The sequence below is a fragment of the Ursus arctos genome, unplaced genomic scaffold, assembly GCF_023065955.2.
Source record: "Ursus arctos isolate Adak ecotype North America unplaced genomic scaffold, UrsArc2.0 scaffold_7, whole genome shotgun sequence".
Classification (NCBI taxonomy): Eukaryota; Metazoa; Chordata; class Mammalia; order Carnivora; family Ursidae; genus Ursus; species Ursus arctos.
In genome coordinates, this window is record NW_026623089.1 from 24,961,975 (window position 1) to 24,981,576 (window position 19,602).

Below are 19,602 nucleotides of genomic sequence, written 5' to 3' on the forward strand. Positions count from 1 at the left end.
CGTTTCCCTTTTTGAGGTGGGGGGAGGGTGACATTAGTGGTGAAAGGAACCGAGTATGTTTTGCCTATGAAATATTTTTTAAGTGTGAAATTACAGTTTTTCAAATGCTTGAACGCTCATTTCACTTGTAACTTTTCAGGCTGTATATTTTCTGTTGAAACAAAGAATTTTCTAACTGTACCATATTGTTTGAAAGGAGTTAAAATTGAGTGTTTATTCAGTATTAGTCATTGCTGTACCTTACTGAAAGAAACTCCTCTTAAGCTTGACACTTAAACAGATGACAAATGAAATATTTACCTACTTAATAGAAATCTGTCTCTTCTTTTGGCCAGATGATAAAGCATCTTCAATTTTTTTTTTTTTTAAGATTTTATTTATCTATTCATAAGAGACAGAGAGAGAGGCAGAGGGAGAAGCTCCCCAAGGAGCAGGGAGCCCGATGTGGGACTCGATCCCAGGATCCTGTGATCACGACCCAAGCCAAAGCGAGATGCTCAAGCAACTGAGCCACCCAGGCGCCCATCTTCATCTTTACTTTTAATATTACTATGAAAAATAGTTAAACATTAGATTAATCCTGTGGATAGAGTTCAAAAGTCTGTCATACAGGGTTAAAATGTGTTAGATAAGATCATAGTAAAATTGTCATACGAGGAATTGTTTGAAGATGATGATTTAAGAAAATCTTACCCCTTACCTTCACATAACTATATAGACTTCATGGCACATTTTATCCCATGTTAGTGGTAATCATTTATGTTTACATTTTAGTTTGATTTTTTTTTTTTTAAAGATTTTATTTGTTAGAGAGGGTGCATGTACAAGCAGGGGGAGGAGCAGACGGAGAGGGAGAAGCAGACTCCCTTTTGAGCAGGTAAGCCCAACATGGGGCTCCATCCCAGGACCCTGAGATCATGACCTGAGCTGAAGGTAGAGGCTTAACAGACTGAGCCACCCAGACGCCCCTAAAGTTTTATGGTGTCTTTGCTGAGAGTGTGCAACTTGAATTTTCAAAATAAAATATATTTTGTTTAGTCCATGAATGACCCAAGAAAGTGCTTTGAATTTTTCCTACAAATAATTTGTAAGAAGTAATAAAAAGTAATAAAAAAGTTAAAATACATGGGGGAAATCTTTCTTAGGGTAATTACTACCTCTAATTTTTAAGGAAAGAAAAAGTCTGACTTTCAAAAAAGTTTCACTGAGGTATAAATACATACGATAAACTACACAAATTTAGAGTGTACAATAAGTTTTGACATGTACACACTTGTGAAACAATCACCATAATTAAGATAATGAACATATCCCTCCCAAAAGTTTCCTGGGTCCCTCTTTGCCTTACTGCTTCCCCCTCCGCAACCACCGATCTTATTTCTGTCACTATAGGTTAGTTTGCACTAATAGAATTTTATGTAAACAGGATTATATAGTATGCAATCTTGTATGCTTTCACTCAGCATAATTTTGAGATTTATTCGTGTTATGAGTAGTTCATTCCTTTTTATTGCAAAGAAGTATTCCATTGTATGGACGTACTACAGTTTATCCATTCACCTGTTCATAGACATTTGGGTTGTTTTTAGTTTATGGCTGTCACAAACAAAGCTGCTACGAATATTTGTGTATGTCTTTACGTGAATATATGCTCCCATTTCTCTTGGATAATTACTTAGGAGTAGAATGGTTGGGATATAAAGTTAGATATATGTTTAACTTTTAAAGAAATAGTAAACTTTTCCAAAGTGCTTGTACCATTTTTATAGTCTTCCCAATGGTGTATTAGAGGTCTCATTGCTCTATTTCCTCACCAAGTTTGTCATGGTCAGTCTTCTTAAAATTAAACATTCTAACAGGCATGTAGTGGAATCTTTTTTTTTTTTTTAAGATTTTATTTATATATTTGACAGAGCACAAGTAGGGGAGCAGCAGGCAGAGGGAGAAGCAGACTCCCTGTTGAGCAGGGAGCCCGAAGTGGGGCTCCAGATACCAGGACCATGGGATCATGACCTGAACCAAAGGCAGACACTTAACAACTGAGTCACCCAGGCACCCCCATGTAGTAGAATCTTATTGTGGTGGTAATTTGCATTTCCGGATGATAAATGATGTTGAGCATCATTTCATGTACTTATTTGCCCTCTGTGTATCTTTATTGATGAAACATTAGATCTTTTGTGCGCGCACGCGTGTGTGTTTGTGTTTGAGAGAATGTGCAAGTGTGAGGGAGTGGGTACTGAGGTAGGAGAGAGAGAATCTGAAGCAGGCTCCTCGCTCAGCACAGAGCCTGATGCCGGGCTCGATTTCATAACCCTGAAATCATGACCTGAGCTGAAATCAAGAGTCAGACGCTTAACCAACTGAGCCACCCTGGCGCCCCTAGAGTTTCTAATTAAAAAAAAAAATCATAACAGTAAATAGATACCAATATTAAGCCACTAAATTACTGATTTTCTTTTCTAGAATTCATCATACAATTGAAATAAAATGACAACCTCCTGGAGTGATCGGTTACAGAATGCAGCGGATATGCCTGCTAACATGGATAAACATGCCCTGAAAAAGTATCGGCGAGAAGCCTATCATCGGTAAGTATTTTGTCTATTTAATCCTCAAAACATCTCTATAAAGTGGGCACATATTATCTTTATTTTACAGATGATGAAATTAATTGACATTTGCCACAAACTGATTATAGTTTTGTTTTTAATTTACCATACTGCCGCCACTGCATTTTATTTATTTATTTATTTATTTATTTTTAAAGATTTTATTTATTTATTCGGCAAAGATAGAGACAGCCAGCGAGAGAGGGAACACAAGCAGGGGGAGTGGGAGAGGAAGAAGCAGGCTCATAGCGGAAGAGCCTGATGTGGGACTCGATCCCGGAACGTGAAGGCAGACGCTTAACCGCTGTGCCACCCAGGCGCCCCCGCCACTGCATTTTAAAAGGAAATTTCTTGTTTCTTACATCTACGAATAAAAGTCCTTAACTGAAGAAAGTCTTAGATGCTAGAAAATTGTACCTTAGTTAATAAGAATTAAATTTTTTTTTAAGAATGAACTCTAAATTGACATTTGCCACAAACTGATTATAGTTTTGTTTTTAAGATTTTATTTATTTATTTGACAGAGAAAGAGCACAAGCAGGGGGAGCTGCAGAGGGAGAGGGAGAAACAGAGTCCCTACTGAGCAGGGAGCCTGACTTGGGGGCTTGGTACCAGGACCCTGGGATCGTGACCTGAGCCGAAGGCAGACACTTAACTGACTGAGTGACCCAGGCACCCCCCGATTATAGGTTTTAAATTGATTTTTTAAATTGTGTCTACTGGCTACTTTATTATATTGAATGTGGGTAACTCTAGGTATTAGCAATATTGTCTTGTATTAAGATTTTAACATTTTCTCTGAATCATTTTTCCTTAAAAGTTGAAAATGTAGGGCAGCTGGGTGGCTCAGTCAGTTAAGCACCCAACTCTTGGTTTTGGCTCAAGTCATGATCTCATGGATGGTGAGATCAAGCCCCATGTTGGGCTCCATGCTCAGCAGGGAGTCTGCTTAAAGATTCTCTCCTTCTGCCCCTCCCCCTACTCACACTCACTCTCAAATAAATAAATCTTTAAAAAGTTTAAAATATAAATATTTTAAATTTATCACTTTTTTAAAAGATTTTATTTTATTTTATTTATTTTTTTTTAAAGATTTTATTTATTTATTCGACAGAGATAGAGACAGCCAGCGAGAGAGGGAACACAAGCAGGGGGAGTGGGAGAGGAAGAAGCAGGCTCCTAGTGGAGGAGCCTGATGTGGGGCTCGATCCCATAACGCCGGGATCACGCCCTGAGCTGAAGGCAGACGCTTAACCGCTGCGCCACCCAGGCGCCCCAAGATTTTATTTTTTTGAGAGAGTGAGCACAAGAGGAGGGAGTATCACAGGGAGAAGCAGACTCCCTGCTGAGCAGGGAGCCAGATGCGGGACTCGATTCTGGGACTCCCTGATCATGATCTGAGCCAAAGGCAGTCTCTTAACCAGCTGAGCCACCCAGGTGCCCCTATTTGTCACTTCTTAAAAATTTATTTATTTATTTATTTATTTATTTATTTATTTATTTAAGAGAGAGAGAAAACACAAGCAGGCAGAGGGGCAGAGGGAGAGAGAGAAGCAGACTCCCCGCCGAGCGGGGAGCCTGATGCAGGACTTGATCCCAGGACCCTGGGATCACGACCTGAACCAAAGGCATGTGCCCAACTGACTGAGCCATGAGGTGCCCTTATTTGTCACTTTTTTTTTTTTTTTAAAGATTTTATTTATTTATTTGACAGAGAGAGAGACAGCCAGCAAGAGAGGGAACACAAGCATGGGGAGTGGGAGAGGAAGAAGCAGGCTCCCAGCAGAGCAGGGAGCCTGATGTGGGGCTCGATCCCAGAACCCGGTGATCACACCCTGGGCTGAAGGCAGACGCTTAACGACTGAGCCACCCAGCCGCCCCTATTTGTCACTCTTTAAAAAAGGTTTATTTGTTCATTTTTTAGAGAGAAGAGAGTGTGAGCTGTGGGGGAGGGGCAGAGAAAGAGGGGGAAGCAGACTCCCTGATGAGCATCTTAAGGCAGGTGCTTAACCGACTGAGCCACTCAGGTGCCCCTTATTTGTCACTTTTAATAGATTGAATTAAATGGCTGTTTCTGCCTAATGTTTAGTAGCTAAGATATGTGGAAGTAGGTACTGCATTTAGAAATCACTTGTTTTTAGACAGAAATTAGAGGTTTACACTTTCCATAAATTAATAGGATGGGAAGTCCTGGGCCCTATTAGAACTATCTCTACCTGCCATGATGGGAAAGCAAGGCGTATGTAGAAATGCTGGTGTACTGGTAGTGCTAAAAAGTTGCATGGAAACTCCAGGAATCTACAGCAACTCATAATTACTCATTTGTTTCTAAGCTAGAGGAAAGAGGAAATATTGGGTGATTTATACTTATCCAATTGTTTGCTTGTCCTTACGCTACATACATTTGGCTATGATGTAACGTATTTATCAGTGGAAACAAGGGCTAGAATTATGCAATGAGGAGAGGTCATCTAGTACACATCAAGTGTCCTAATTGTATTTAATATGTCATAGCCTGAGTGCTTCTGACTCATTTAGAATGATATTTCCTGGAAGATTTTAGACTGGCTCTGCACCCTACATTTTTCATATGGTAGAGTGCAGTCTGAAATAATAGAAATAGTAGGAAAAACACCTTCAAGGATTTAAATTTTTAGATCATTTAAAACTTTTTTTTCCTTTTTTCTTGTTGTGGTAAAGTATACATAACATAAATTTGCCACCATTTAAGTGTATATTGAGTGGTATTAAGTATATTCACACTGTTGTGCAGCCATCACCAGTATCCATCCCCATAACTTCATTTTGTACAATTGATACTGTATCTATTAAACAGTAAGTCCCCGTTCTCCCCTCCCCCAGCCCCTGGCAACCAACCACCATGATACTGTTTGTCTTTATAATTTTGAGTACTCTAAGTACTTCATATAAGTGGAATCATACAGTATTTGTCTTTTTGTGACAGACTTATATCAGCATAATGTTCTCAAGGTTCATCCATGTTGTAGCATATTGCAGAATTTCCTTTTAAGGTAAAATTTGGGTTCTTGAATTATTGCAGGTATTTGCTTTTGTTAATTAAAAAATTTTAATAGAAACCATTTAAAAGGAATTTTTTTTTTTTTTAAAGATTTTATTTATTTATTTGACAGAGACAGAGACAGCCAGAGAGAGAGGGAACACAAGCAGGGGGAGTGGGAGAGGAAGAAGCAGGCTCATAGCAGAGGAGCCTGATGTGGGGCTCGATCCCAGAACGCTGGGATCACGCCCTGAGCCGAAGGCAGACGCTTAACCGCTGTGCCACCCAGGCGCCCCAGAAACCATTTAAAAGGAATTTATCTTGGTTTTATAGTTAAGTCAATTTGTAGAATATTCTGTTTCTGGGTTTTTTTTATTACAGACATTTATTGGAGTTGGTAATTTATCATTGGTTAAATTAGGCAGACTGATGATCATTTATCATAAACTACATTGTATGTGATGCTTTAGAATTCCCTTTTTAGAAGAAGCTAAATATTTTTAGTTAAGTAAATAAATATCTAACTTCCGGCTTTTTTCTTGCTAATATTAGTCTTTTAAAAATGATGGTCATGAGTCATTATTAAGAAACTGGTCTTCAGAAGGTATGACTGTTGATCTTCTTCCATTTCCTTATTATGGTTGTTGAGTCTTCTAGGCTGAGGATAATCATCAGGCCAAACCCTTCATTTGAATAGTTTTGCTTTATGGTCAGAAGATAGGCTGAGCTGCTCATATGTTGCAGTGGCTTCAAGGAGGCACGTTAGACAATTATCTCTTAAATAGTTTTTTGTTTAACACTTAGACTCTGACAGTGATCAAAATAGATCAGAATTTGTATCTACCATATCCAACAATGGAACAATTAGATTTTTCATCGGCTCTCCACATTTGTGCCCAGGATGCTGAAGTCAGGTATTTGTTATTTTCCTTTAAAATTTTGATTATAGTATAGAAGAATTTCTGTAAGTGAATTGGTTCTTTCTTTATGAATGCAGCTTATTAATCCAGCAGTGGTTTTTATCATGTTGAACTGAAATTTGGTAAGTAATTGGGCTTGTGAATTTTTGGTTAAGCAGTCTTTTGCCTTATTTTAAAAGACATTGCAATCACTTTGTCTTTAAAGTTCTTTATATGTTTACCCCCCCAAAATTTTTAATTGAAATCTACACTTCCAAAGCCATACCGGTGGTTATATAAACTTGCTGAATAATAGTTTCTTCTCTAATCAAAGCTTTAAATTATACTATATGTTTACAAAATAAAAAGGAATTTGTGTCATGTATAAAATTATTTTGTAGTACCTGTTGCTTGGCACACTGATAGAATTAGAAGTGGTTATGATTTTTTTTTTTAAACTTCAAATAAAAAACAGGTATTAGGTTTTATACAGAGAGAGACTGCCAGGTTGATAAATTTTAATTTCTTTCTCACTTAACCACTTAATGGATATCACATGAATGTCATTCGGCTTTTCAGTTGTGTCATTAATTAAGCTGAATTAACCTGTCATTTTAGTTTGGGTTCTAATATTCAAATGGATAAGTTAAGATTTCAGTAGCCATCTTATGAATTCAAAATCGCATGGAAAATATAGGTCCTTGGGAATGTCAAGGAGCTGTGTTGCTTAAATAATGTACAGATGGCATATATCTTGTCAGGATAAGAAGAGTGAGGTAGAGTTATCAGAACTGTGTTAAACTTTTTTTGCTATTATATCATTCTAATGTTTTGATTAATATTTCACATTCCTAAGGAATGACAAATGAAGATTCAGGGGCTGGTAAGGGTCTTTTTTAGCCTATTTATTTTGCCTAGAACATTGGATCTATAGAATACTATTCAACAATAAAAAGGATTGAACTATCGATACACGCAACTTTGCTATATCAAGAAAATTATGCTTAGTTAAGTAAAGCCAATCTCAAAAGGTTACCTAATATATGATTCCATCTCTATAACATTCTTGAAATGAGAAAATTCTGGAGATTGAGAGCAGAGTAATGGTGGCAAGAATTTAAGGATTGGGGTGGGTGGAGGGTGGTGGGCATAGCTATAAAACAATGGCACAAGGAATCCTTGTGATTCGAACTGTTTTGTGTCTTAACTCTGGTGATGATTACACAACGGCTACACACACATGAGTGCATGTAAAACTGGTGAATCTGAATAAAGTTGCTGAACTGTATTAATGTCATTTCCCTGGTTGTGATATTATACTATATTTATGCAGGATATTTTCATTGGGGGAAACTAGGTGAACGGTAAGGGGGGATCTTTCTGTATTATTTCTTACTACAGCATATGAATCTGTAATTATTTCAGTATAAAAAGTTTAAAAATTCAGTGACATGCCTTTTTTTTTTTTTTTTTTTTTTTTACATCATAGGTATTCCTTGTGTCTTCTAGGTATAAGTACTTTTCATAATGCCTGATGATACTACTTTATTGAATATAAATTCTCTGAACTTTATTGTTCAGAAGAAGATACTGGATCCTAAAACATTCTCAGTTTGTTTCTCTGCCACCATTCCCTGTATGCTTCTTCCGAAAGCCTGCCTTAAAGTAAAATAGAAAAGGGGTGGTGGTGACAAGGGAGAGAGAGAGGAGATCGCAGATCTTTGATTTAATGAAATCCTATAATAAGAAACTCAGTTTGAGGAAATGTTACTCATATTTAAATAGCATATTTCACCTTCAAAGACTCTTGTGTATAGCTTCTTTTATTCAAAGTAATGTCTGAGAGATAGAGTAATCCATATTTTTGTGTATATCAGTAATTTCTTTTTTATTACTATGTGTCATTCCATGGTATCAGCATACCACAATTTAGTCATCTATTTTCTGTTTATGAACCTTTGGGCTTTTTTTTCAGTTTTTAGCTATTAAGTATAAGGCTGCTACAGACTGAGAAAATATTTGTAAGTCACCCGTCTGATAAAAGATTTGTATATAGAATGTATAAAGAAGTTTAAAATTCAGCCCAAGGAAGAAATGGGCAAAAGACAGATTCTTCACTACAGAGAGTATATGGATGGCATAAAAACACATGGGTAACATCAGTAGCCATTAGAGAAATGCATTACAACTCCAGCGTATATGCCTATTACAGTGGTTAAAATAAAACAATACTTGATATTATCAAGGATATAGAGCAACTAGAACTCTCATACATTGCTCGTAGAAGGACAAAATGGTATAGCCATTCTGCAAAACAGGTTGGTAGTTTATTATGAAGTCAGAGACACTTAGCATATGACCCAGAAATCTTACTCCTCGATGTTTGCCCTAGAGAAATGAAAACTTAAGTTCACACAAAAAACTACATGAATAATGTTTATAGTATCTCTATTTATAATTGCCTCAAACTAGAAACAACCCAAATATCCTTCAATGGGTGAATATATAATTAAAATGCAGTATATCTACAGTGAAATGTAACTCAGGAAAAAGGAACAGACTATTGATGACACATCAACTTGGATGACTCTCAAGGACATAATGCTGAGTCTAAGAAGCCAGTGTTGGGACACCTGGGCGGCTCAGTCGGTTAAGCATCTGCCTTTGGCCCAGGTCATGATCCCAGGGTCCTGGGATCAACTCCCATACTGGGCTCCTTGCTCAGTGCGGAGCCTGTTTCTCCCTCTCCCTCTGCCCCTCCCTCTGCTTGTGCACTCTGTCTCTAACAAATAAATAAATTCTTAAAAAAAAAAGAAAAAAAAGGGGCGCCTGGGTGGCACAGCGGTTGAGCGTCTGCCTTCGGCTCAGGGCGTGGTCCCGGCGTTATGGGATCGAGCCCCACATCAGGCTCCTCTGCTATGAGCCTGCTTCTTCCTCTCCCACTCCCCCTGCTTGTGTTCCCTCTCTCGCTGGCTGTCTCTATCTCTGTCAAATAAATAAATAAAATCTTTAAAAAAAAAGAAAAAAAGAAGCCAGTCTCAAAAGGTTGCGTACTGTAGGAGTATATGACATTCTCAAAGACAAAACTGTATAGTGATGGAGAACTGATCAGTGGGTTCTAGCAGTTGCCAGTGGAGGGGAAGTGTGTTTTTTGGGGTGATGGAACTGTTTTGATTTCAGATTGTGGTGCTTCTTACATGAATCTGTAAATGTATTAGACTTCATAGACACATGTACCCCAAAAGTTCAATTTTATTGTATTTTAATTTTGGGTAAATAAGAATAATGCTGCTGTATACATTCTTGAACATGTCTTTGGTGGGTATATGCACTCTTTGCTCTTGGTTTCCACCAAGAATGGAATTGCTAGGCCATGGGGTAAGCATATGTTTAGTTTTAGTAGATACTGAAAAATAATTTTCCCAAGTGGTTGCTCTGATTTACAGTTCTACCTGTAATGCATGAGAGCAGTGTCACCAATGCTGTAATATTACTGTTTTGGATTGTATGTTTAATTTATAAGTTACTCCGGTGGATATGTAATGCATCTTATTTTGATTTTAATGTGTATTTTTCTGTTGAATATTCTGGCACTATTTATTGAAAAGACTTTTCTTTCCACATTAAATGATCTTGATATCGTTGTCACAATCAGTTGCTCATAGTTGTGTATGTTTATTTCTGGACTCCCAGTTGTATTCCATTGATCTATTTGTCTATCCTCAGGTCAGTACTACACAGTCTTTATTGTTGTGTCTTTTTGTTAAGTTTTGAAATGATGATGTGAGTCCTTCAGTTTTGTTCTTCCTTTTCAAGATTGTTTTGGCTATTCTGTGGCCCACCTGTGTACATAAGAATTTTAAGATTACCTTGTTAATTTCTATAAAAAAGCCAGCTGGGATTTTGATAGGGATTATATTGAATCTGTATATCAATTTGAGGAGTATTTCCATCTTAACAATATTAAGTCTTCTGATTGATGAATATGGGATATGTTTCCATTTATTTAGATCTTCTTTAATCACTTTCTACAGTATTTTGTTGTTTTCAGTGCATAAGTCTTATATTTCTTTTATTACATTTATTCCTAAATATTCTATGGTTTCAGATGCTATAGTAAATGGAACTGTTTTCGTAATTTCATTTTTTGATTATTCTTTGCTACTTTATGGAAATATGATTGGTTTCTGTATATGGATTTTGTGTTCTTCATCTTGGTTTATTGCCTCTAATAGGTTTGTGGATTCTTTAGTGATTCTATACATAAGATCATGTCATCTGCAAATAAGGATAGTTTTACTTCTTTACCAGTTTGAAGGCCTTTTTTCTTGCCTAATTTTCGCTAGAATGTCCAGTACAGTGCTGAATAGAACTAGTGAGAGTAGACATCCTTTTTTCTTTTCTTTTCTTTTCTTTTCTTTTCTTTTCTTTTCTTTTCTTTTCTTTCTTTCTTTCTTTCTTTCTTTCTTCTTTTTTAATATTTTGCATATTTTATTTTTTTAAATTTAAGTTCAATTAATTAACATATAATGTATTATTTGTTTCAGGGGTACGGGTCTGTGATTCATCAGTCTTATATAATACCCAGTGCTCATTATAACACATACCCTCCCCAGTGTCCCTCACCCAGTTACCCTATCCCCCCATCCTCCGTCCCCTCCAGCAACCCTCAGTTTGTTTCCTAAGGATTAGGAGTCTCTTATGGTTTGTCTCCCTCTCTGGTTTTGTCTTGTTTCATTTTTTCCTCTCTTCGCCTATGATCCTTGCTTGTTTCTTAAATTCCACATATGAGGGAGATAATATGATAATTGTCTTTCTCTGGTTGACTTATTTCGCTTAGCTAATACCCTCTAGTTCCATCCAGGTCATTGCAAATGGCAAGATTTCTTTTTTTTTTTTTTAAGATTTTATTTATTCATTCAACAGAGAGAGAGACAGCCAGTGAGAGAGGGAACACAAGCAGGGGGAGTGGGAGAGGAAGAAGCAGGCTCCCAGAGGAGGAGCCTGATGCAGAGCTCGATCCCAGAACGTCGGGATCACGCCCTGAGCTGAAGGCAGAAGCTTAACGACTGAGCCACCCAGGCGCCCCAAGATTTCATTTTTCTGATGGCTGCATAATAATATTCCATTGTATAAATGAACCACATCTGCTTTATCCATTCATCTGTCTGTGGACATCTAGGCTCTTTCTATAGTTTGGCTATTTTGGACATTGCTGCTATAAACACTGGGGTGAAGGGCTTCAGATCACTACATTTGTATCTTTGGGGTAAATACCCAGTAGAGTAATTGCTGGGTCATAGACATCCTTTTCTTTTGCCTCACCTTAGGAAGAAATCTTAGTCTTTCATCATTAGGTTGCAGGTTTTCATAGCTGTCCTTTATCAGGTTGTGGAAGTTCCTTTTTATTGTTAGTTTGAGATTTCTTTCTATTCCTAGTTTGTTCAATGTCTTTATCATGAAAAGGTGTTGGATTTTGTCAAATGCCTTTTTGTGTCTATCGAAATGATCATGTAGTTTTACACTTTGTTGGATTTGGTTTGCTAGTATTTTGTAAAGGATTTTTTGTATCTGCATAAGGGATATTGTTCTGTATTTTTCTTTTCTTGTAATGTTCTATCTGGCTTTGGTATCAACATGTAATACTGTCTTGGGGTTCCTGGGTGACTCAGTCGGTTGAGCATTTGACTCTTGGTCTCAGCTCAGGTCTTGATCTCGGGGTCATGGAGCCTACTTTAAGAAAAAAAAGACTTGTAATACTGGCTTCATAGAATGATCTGGAAAGTGCTCCCTCTTCCATTTTTGGGAAGAGTTTGATAAGGATTGGTGTTAATTCTTTAAACATTTGATAGAGTTCACCAGTGAAGTTGTCAGTTTTCATATTTGTTGGAAGATTTTTTTTTGTGTGAAGATTTTATTTATTCATTTGACAGAGATAGAGACAGCCAGCAAGAGAGGGAACACAGCAAGGGGAGTGGGAGATGAAGAAGCAGGCTTCCAGCGGGGGAACCTGATGTGGGGCTCGATCCCAGAACGCCGGGATCATGCCCTGAGCCAAAGGCAGATACTTAACAACTGAGCCACCCAGGCGCCCCAGAACATTTTTTTTATTACCGACTAAATCTCTTTGCTTATTATTGGTCTATTCAGATTTTCTATTTCTTCTCAAGTCAGTGTTGGTAGTCTGTGTGTTTCTAGGTAATTGTCCATTTCATTTCTGTTTCCTATGTTGGCATACAATTGTTTATAGTATTCCATTATATTTGTTGTTATTTCTTTAAGGTTAGTAGTAATGTCTCTGCTTTCATTTCCAATTTTAGTAATTTGAGTCTTTTTTTTCTTCATTGTAATAGCTAATTGTTGTTATGTTCTTGAACCAACCTTTGTTTCACTAATTTTTTCGCCAGTGTTTTTCAGTTTTTTGTTGTTGTTGTTGATCTCTGCTCTGATCTTTATTGTTCCTTCTGCTTGTTTTGAATTTAATTTGCTCTTTTCTAATTTCTTAAGGCTTAAGATTAGGTCATTGCTTTGAGATGTTTCTTCCTCTTTTTCTCCTTTTTTAAAAAGATTTATTTATTTGTTTTAGAGAGCATGTGTGAGCAGGGGAATGGGCAGAGGGAGAGAGAGAATCCTCAAGCAGACTCCCCTTTGAGTGCAGAGCCTGATGTAGGACTCAGTCCCAGGGCCCTGAGATCATGACCTGAGCTGAAATCAAGAGCTGGCTGCTTAACTGACTGAGTCACCCAGGTGCCCCTCTTTTTTAATAAATGCATTTTAAAGCTATAAATTTACCTATCAGTACAGCTTTTGCTATATCCCCTAAATTTTGATTTTTTTTTGTTGTTGTTGTTTTGAGTGATCTCTAAGTATTTTCTATTTCCTCTGGTGATTTCTTTTTGACCCATTGGCTGTTTAGAAATGGGTTGTTGAGTTTCCACCTATTTGTGAATGTCCTAGAAGCTTTTTGCTGTTGATTTGTACCTAATTCCATTATAGTTGGAGAACATATTTTGTATGATTCAGTCCTCTCAAATTTATTGAAGTTTGGTTTATGGGCTAACATATGGCCTATCTTGTATAATCTATATGTACTTGACAAGAAAGTATGTTTTGCTTATTTTGTGTGGAGTTTCAAGTATCATAGAGATGTCTTTTTTTTTTTTTTTTTTTTTAGATTTTATTTACTTATTTCCAGGGAGGGAGAGAGAGGGAGAGCGGGCACAGGCACGGGGAGCCACAGGCAGAGGGAGAAGCAGTCTCCCCACTGAACAGGGAGCCCAATGTGGGACTCAATCCCAGGACCCTGGAATCATGACCTGAGCCAAAGGCAAACACTTAACTGATTGAGCCACCCAGGTCCCCATAGAGATGTCTTTACCTTTATTTGTCAGTGATTTTCACTGAGTACACAGTCTTACACATATTTTTGAAATCATGAGTTCACACTATTGCTTCTAATTCCAGTTTATCCCAAGAAGGTTCTTTCTTGTTTACTTTCATTCCATGAAATTATCTGTTCTGTAGCAAGAACTCTGGCTCTTCACATCAACATATTTACTCATTTGTTCAATCTAATAATACATCTACAGTAGTTCCACAATTCCTTTGCTCATACCATAACAAACTTCTAAATAGTTCAGGATTTGTTTGTAGTACTTCTCCTTTCTTACTTACCCTGCCAGTGACTAATGGTATCTAACCAAATGCTGGGGATTTTGTCTTTTTTGTTGTTGTTACTTGGGTTAGTTATTTCTTGCTGTTTTGCTATACATTGTGGTTAGGGTAGTTGTATGCAGTGTAATTAGGTTCATTTGTTGGTTTGCTTTTTAGTTGTGTGGTTTTTTTTTTTTCCATTCTTGCTGATTTAATTGTATTATCTTTTAATATAATATTACGTAATACATCCTGTTTCATCACATTATATATGTTATTAAATATACTAGTAGTGAGCTTTCAAAGTTAAAATTATGCAAAAGGCATATCAAAAGTGTCACTCTCATGCATATTCCTTCTCAAGTTGGAGACTAATAAACTTTGGATTTATTTATCTTGCTTGGGACTCATTTGAGTTCTTGATTCTATGCTTGTCTTTAATTGGTTTTCTAACTTCTCAGTCATTATCTTTTCATATATTGTCCCTACTCTGTTGTCCTTATCATCTCTTTCTGAACTCTAATAAACATATGTTAGATGTGAGCACTATGTCTCCTCTTCTCTCATTCTTTCTCTTGTATTTTCCATCCTTTTTCTCTCCATGTTACATTCTGGAAGGTATTTCAGACCTACCTTTTAGTTCACTAACTCTCTTTTTAGTTGGGTCTGACCTGAATCTATCACATTTTAAATTTGGTTTTTATAATTTTTTTGTTTCAGAGTTTCATTTTGAAATCTTTTATCAAATATGCTGTGTTACTTTTTATAGTCTTCAGTTATATAGTAAACATTTAAATTTTAAAGAACTTTAGTTTAAGAGTCAAAAGATCTGAAGTACATCCTGGCTCTATTTCCAACCCCCTCCTTTCAAGGCTTTTTAAAAGAGAATTTTAATTGTTAATACATCTGTTCAGAAGTTAAACCATTTCAGTTCAGTATGATAATCCCAAATTTTAATCTCTCAATTACTTTTTAACAGTGTTTAAAAATATTTAGGTGACATCCGAGTAAATTCTTACTGTATGAGATTCGGGAGTACAGAAATACAGACTGAAATGTGGAAGTTCCCCTTCACTTACTCTTTCACCCTCACTCCTCTCTCATAGGTGAATACCATTAGTAGTTTGGAGACCGTCTTTGTACTCCCTTCGCAATACTTTATTTATTTAGATTTTATTTATTTGAGAGAGAGCAAGAGCATGCGCCCTGTAAGACTGATTCTTTCCACTTTCATTTTGAGCAGTTCCCTTCCTCAACTCTGTATTTCATTAACTCTGAACTGAGTCTGCGTCATACATCATAATGTCTACTATGCTGCTTTTCATTTATAGTTACTCTTCTGTTGAAATGTTCTCCACCTACTTTTTTCCTTTTAGCCTGATTAACACCTGCTAATCCTTTAGCATGGTGGTTAAGAGCCTGGGCCTTAGTTTAGCATTTTGCATTATTCCATTTAATTTCTTTTTCTTCTTCTTCTTCTTCTTCCTTTCTTTTTTTAAATTTATTTGTCTGAGAGACAGCGGGAGAGAGAGAGCACGGGGAGGGAGAGGGAGAAGCAGACTTCCTGCTGAGCAGGGAGATAGATGGTCGTGATTCTCCATCCGGGGACCCTGGGATCATGACCTGAGCTGAAGGCAGACATTTAACTGACTGAGCCACCCAGGTGCCCTACACAATGTCAGTTTAAAAAAAACAACTTGGTCATTTTGTCCTTCAGTAAGACTCAGCCGAGAGAATATAGGTGCATCTCTGCTGTGCATATCTCTAATACTATAATTACATGCTACTTTTGAGCTTTGTAAGTGGGTCTCCTCCATTAGACTTTGAACTCCTTAAAATCAAGGACTGCCATGTTCATCTTTGTATTATAGGTATCAGGCAAGAGATTCAGTGAATATATCTTGACTATATGAATGGAGTTTGAAAGATCTAATCATCTCAGACAGTGCATTATCATTTGCATGGGAAGCTTGTGTAAATGTGTATATCCGTTGTTCAAGTGAGAATTGTTGTTTTCCTTTCTCTTTGTAAGTAGTAAAGCCTTAAACTAGTCATTACATTTATTTCCACCACATTGAGCCACATACTGAAAATCCCAGGAAGCCATGGGAAATTGGCAGTTTTAACGATTATGTTATTTTTCCATATTATTTGTATTCTTGTAGTTATGGAATTTTGGTTGAGGAGAGTCTTCATGAACAATTTGAGAATGGGATTTTTTAAAAAAAAGTATTTCCCAAGAGATATTTTGGTGAGATAATGCTTGACAAGCAACCCAGTTGCTTACCTGTACCCCCATACCTGAAGTTATAATATGTTCTTTGAGTGCTCAAAAATGACAGACAACAACCCCAACAGATGTTACCTGTCTTCTATAAATAAAAAATCTGAGGTTTAGGGTAAGTAACTTATTGAAGTTTCCAGAGCCAGAAAGTGGGGAAGCTAGAATTTAAACCTAGTTGCTCCAGTGCTCATTCTCCTTCCATTATACCATACTGCTTTTCTAAATAAACTGAAAATAATTCTGGCTTGAAATTCATAGTATTTAATAGTGCTTTATTTAAAAAAAATTTTTATTCAAATATATTTAACATACAGTATTATTTTAGTTTCAGATATACTGCTTTTAGTTATTGGTGACAACACATTTTAATAACTAATAGAAACCTTAGTAAGATATTTAGGTAATAAGGAGATAATTTTTTTTAAATTTAAGGTTTTAATTCATGTAGTATTTGTTTAAGGTATGTATATTTTTAATTTGAATCACTAGTAGGAGGATTTACTTGTCATTTCATTGTTCTTAGACTTTAGCATGCTTGTTCGTTTCTCTGCTTGTTGCAGAATCCCTGTACAGTATATTGGTCGGGAGGTAGGAATGTTGCAGATGGTTTTTTTTTTTTCCCCAAACTTCCAACTTGCTCTGAGATTTGAAGTTAACCTTTAGAATGTTCTGGCTTTATCGCGCATATGCCAGAGATCTGTAAAGTTTCAGGCAATTGAGTAAAATATTTGTGAACACAGATGTTTTCCTTAAAAGCAGTTAATGATCAGAAAAAAAGACCTCAGTGTGGAAATACTTCATGTTCCTCCTGTAATATGATCAGTATATAAATACTGCCTTCTGTAGTTCACATTGTTCATTTTCTAAGGGAGGAAATAACTAAATTGAGAATTAAAACATAGTATTATTTATCCTGTTGATTTTTTTTTTTTCCTCTTCCAGAGTAAACTAAAAATGATTTGGACTGACTAGGGCCGCTCCATTCTGTGAAACTCACATTGTTTGCGTACTATTGGCAGGCCTCATTAGGGGGTAAATTTGCTTTTTCTGTGTGTTTGCCAGTAACGATTCCTGTCTCTTAGGGGAACTTGCCATTTGGATAGTCGCCTTTCTAAACTGGCCAGTCTTAAACATTTCAGACCATTAGTTATTTTTTCTACCCTCCAGTTTTTTTCTGTTATTCTTAGGTTTTCAAGTATTTAAAGCTGAGGTTGTTGGTCACTGAGATATTGCTTGGTTAGGGTTCGGCATTGTGCCCGAATTTGTTGGGCCTCTCAGGGCCTGAGTTCTCTGTGCTTTAACAAATGAGCTACAGTTCTCAAGAGATCAGTGAAGCTTGTTTGTTGATCCTGTATTCTCATCCAGAGGAAGTAGATCGTTGAGAATGTCTAAGGAAGGGTAAGTGAATTTGTTATTCTTTTTCCTTCATTTTTCTCAGCGAAGAGATGTTCTGATCATCTGTGAACTGGAAGAATAAGCAGTGTTACCAGTTCGACAGGAAAGGTAGAGGGAGAGATTAAAAGAAATTTAGCCGAAAGCTTACATTGTTAATGTTTTACACGTAATCTACGGTAAAGTTACTATTGCTGTTTTCAAAGACGGCATTGAGGATGGATACTCTTCGTAGGAATTTAGTGAGCTTTAAGCACCCTGTTTATTCTGTGGTAAACTCATTTTGTTTTTCTGTAGAAAGTGTTTTTGAAGATTGGAAACAAACAGTGGTGTCTTACTGAAGAATTTTACATAGAAATGAGTGAAATTAAAAACTCAAAGGCATTTTCAAATAATTTATATCTTTGGAGAGTGGTGTGAAAGATTGAGTGAAAAGCAGCTTGTAATTTTGTTTCTTTCTGGGAAGTGTAAGCAAAAAGTAATTTTGAGTAGAATCCTCTATTCTTTCTACTTTGCAATATAAAATAGTTTTGTGTTAAGGTTTTTATTGTTTCTATATTATCGTCTCTCTCTTTTTTAAATTATTGTCTCTTATGCCTGAGTCTGAATTGTTACGGAAATTCTTTTTGTTACCACTATAATAGGTGACATATAAGTTAATGATTACATACTGTTTCATTCCTAACCTGCAAACATAACTAGACCCGGTTAATTTCAGAGAGGCATTCCCTTTGATTAAGTAGGACATAGACCTCAAAAAAGTTTTTCAAAAATCAGTAAAATTTTAATTTTGATTTTCTGGAAGCTCTTAATTCTTTTTCTAGCTCTTCGTTTATTAGAAATTTTGAAGTAGTTTCAGAGCCCCATTTTTATAATTTATTTTAATCTAATGTATTGATTGTGAGCAAAACAAAATTGGCCCATTTTCCTGCTATTTTAAACCGCATTATTGAATAAAGAGAGCAACCATGGACATAATAATTCTGTATTATTTTTAGACCTCTCATGATATCACTAGAATTTTGAGCTTTCTTTAAATGTAAAAATTATGAAAGGACTGCCTCTTTAGGGCTTGTATGTTTTCTTTCCTTCTAGCACTGGCTATAAACCTGTAGTTGTTAAATAATTTTTATGATAAAGATTATCACACATGCTGGTAGTATTTGTCAGTCTTGTACACGTGGCTGTGTTTATTATTATTAAAGATTTTATTTATTTATTTGACAGAGATCGAGAGAGCACGAGCAGGGGGAGTGGCAGAGGGAGAGAGAGAAGCAGGTGCTGAGTAGGGAGCCCGATGCGTGGCTCGATCCCAGGACCCTGGGATCATGACCTGAGCTGAAGGCAGCCGCTTAACCGGCTGAGCCACTCAGGCGCCCCCACATGATTGTTTATAAAGCTGGTTTGTAGATTTAAGAACTGTTATTTCTAGATGCAGTCAAAATTCTTAGAAAGTAATCAGTACTAATTTTTCCCCTATGGTAAAGTATGTGTTAGAATTGGTTAGTTAGAAAGAGATCTATATAAACCAAAGGATACCATAAGGGCTAAGATACTCTTTTAGCTTTATTTCTAGGAGCCACTGGGGCAATTCCCATGCTGTTTGAATAGATAAATGAGCAAGTTCATTTTTTTTTAAGATTTGCTTTTATAATTGCCCATGTATTTATTTATTTTTTGAAAGTAAGTTCTACCCTCATTGTGGGGCTTGAACTCAACAACCCTGAGATCAAGAGTTCCACA

At 36.5% G+C, this 19,602-nt stretch overlaps 1 protein-coding gene across 11 annotated transcripts in view; it reads left to right on the forward strand.

Moving 5' to 3' along the window:
- The window catches only part of NT5C2 (5'-nucleotidase, cytosolic II), an 86,360-nt gene that overhangs the window by 11,946 nt on the left and 54,812 nt on the right, over positions 1-19,602 (forward strand). For 6 of the 11 annotated variants that reach the window (XM_048218892.2, XM_026494022.4, XM_057308763.1 and 3 more), the window contains exon 2: positions 2,467-2,591. In XM_048218892.2, the coding sequence (XP_048074849.1) occupies positions 2,491-2,591 (101 nt within the window). In that variant the 5' untranslated portion in view covers positions 2,467-2,490. Of the gene's footprint in view, positions 1-2,466; positions 2,592-17,412; positions 17,866-19,602 lie in introns of those variants that run through there. The other 5 variants (XM_057308764.1, XM_048218896.2, XM_048218897.2 and 2 more) reach the window with 3 other exon arrangements.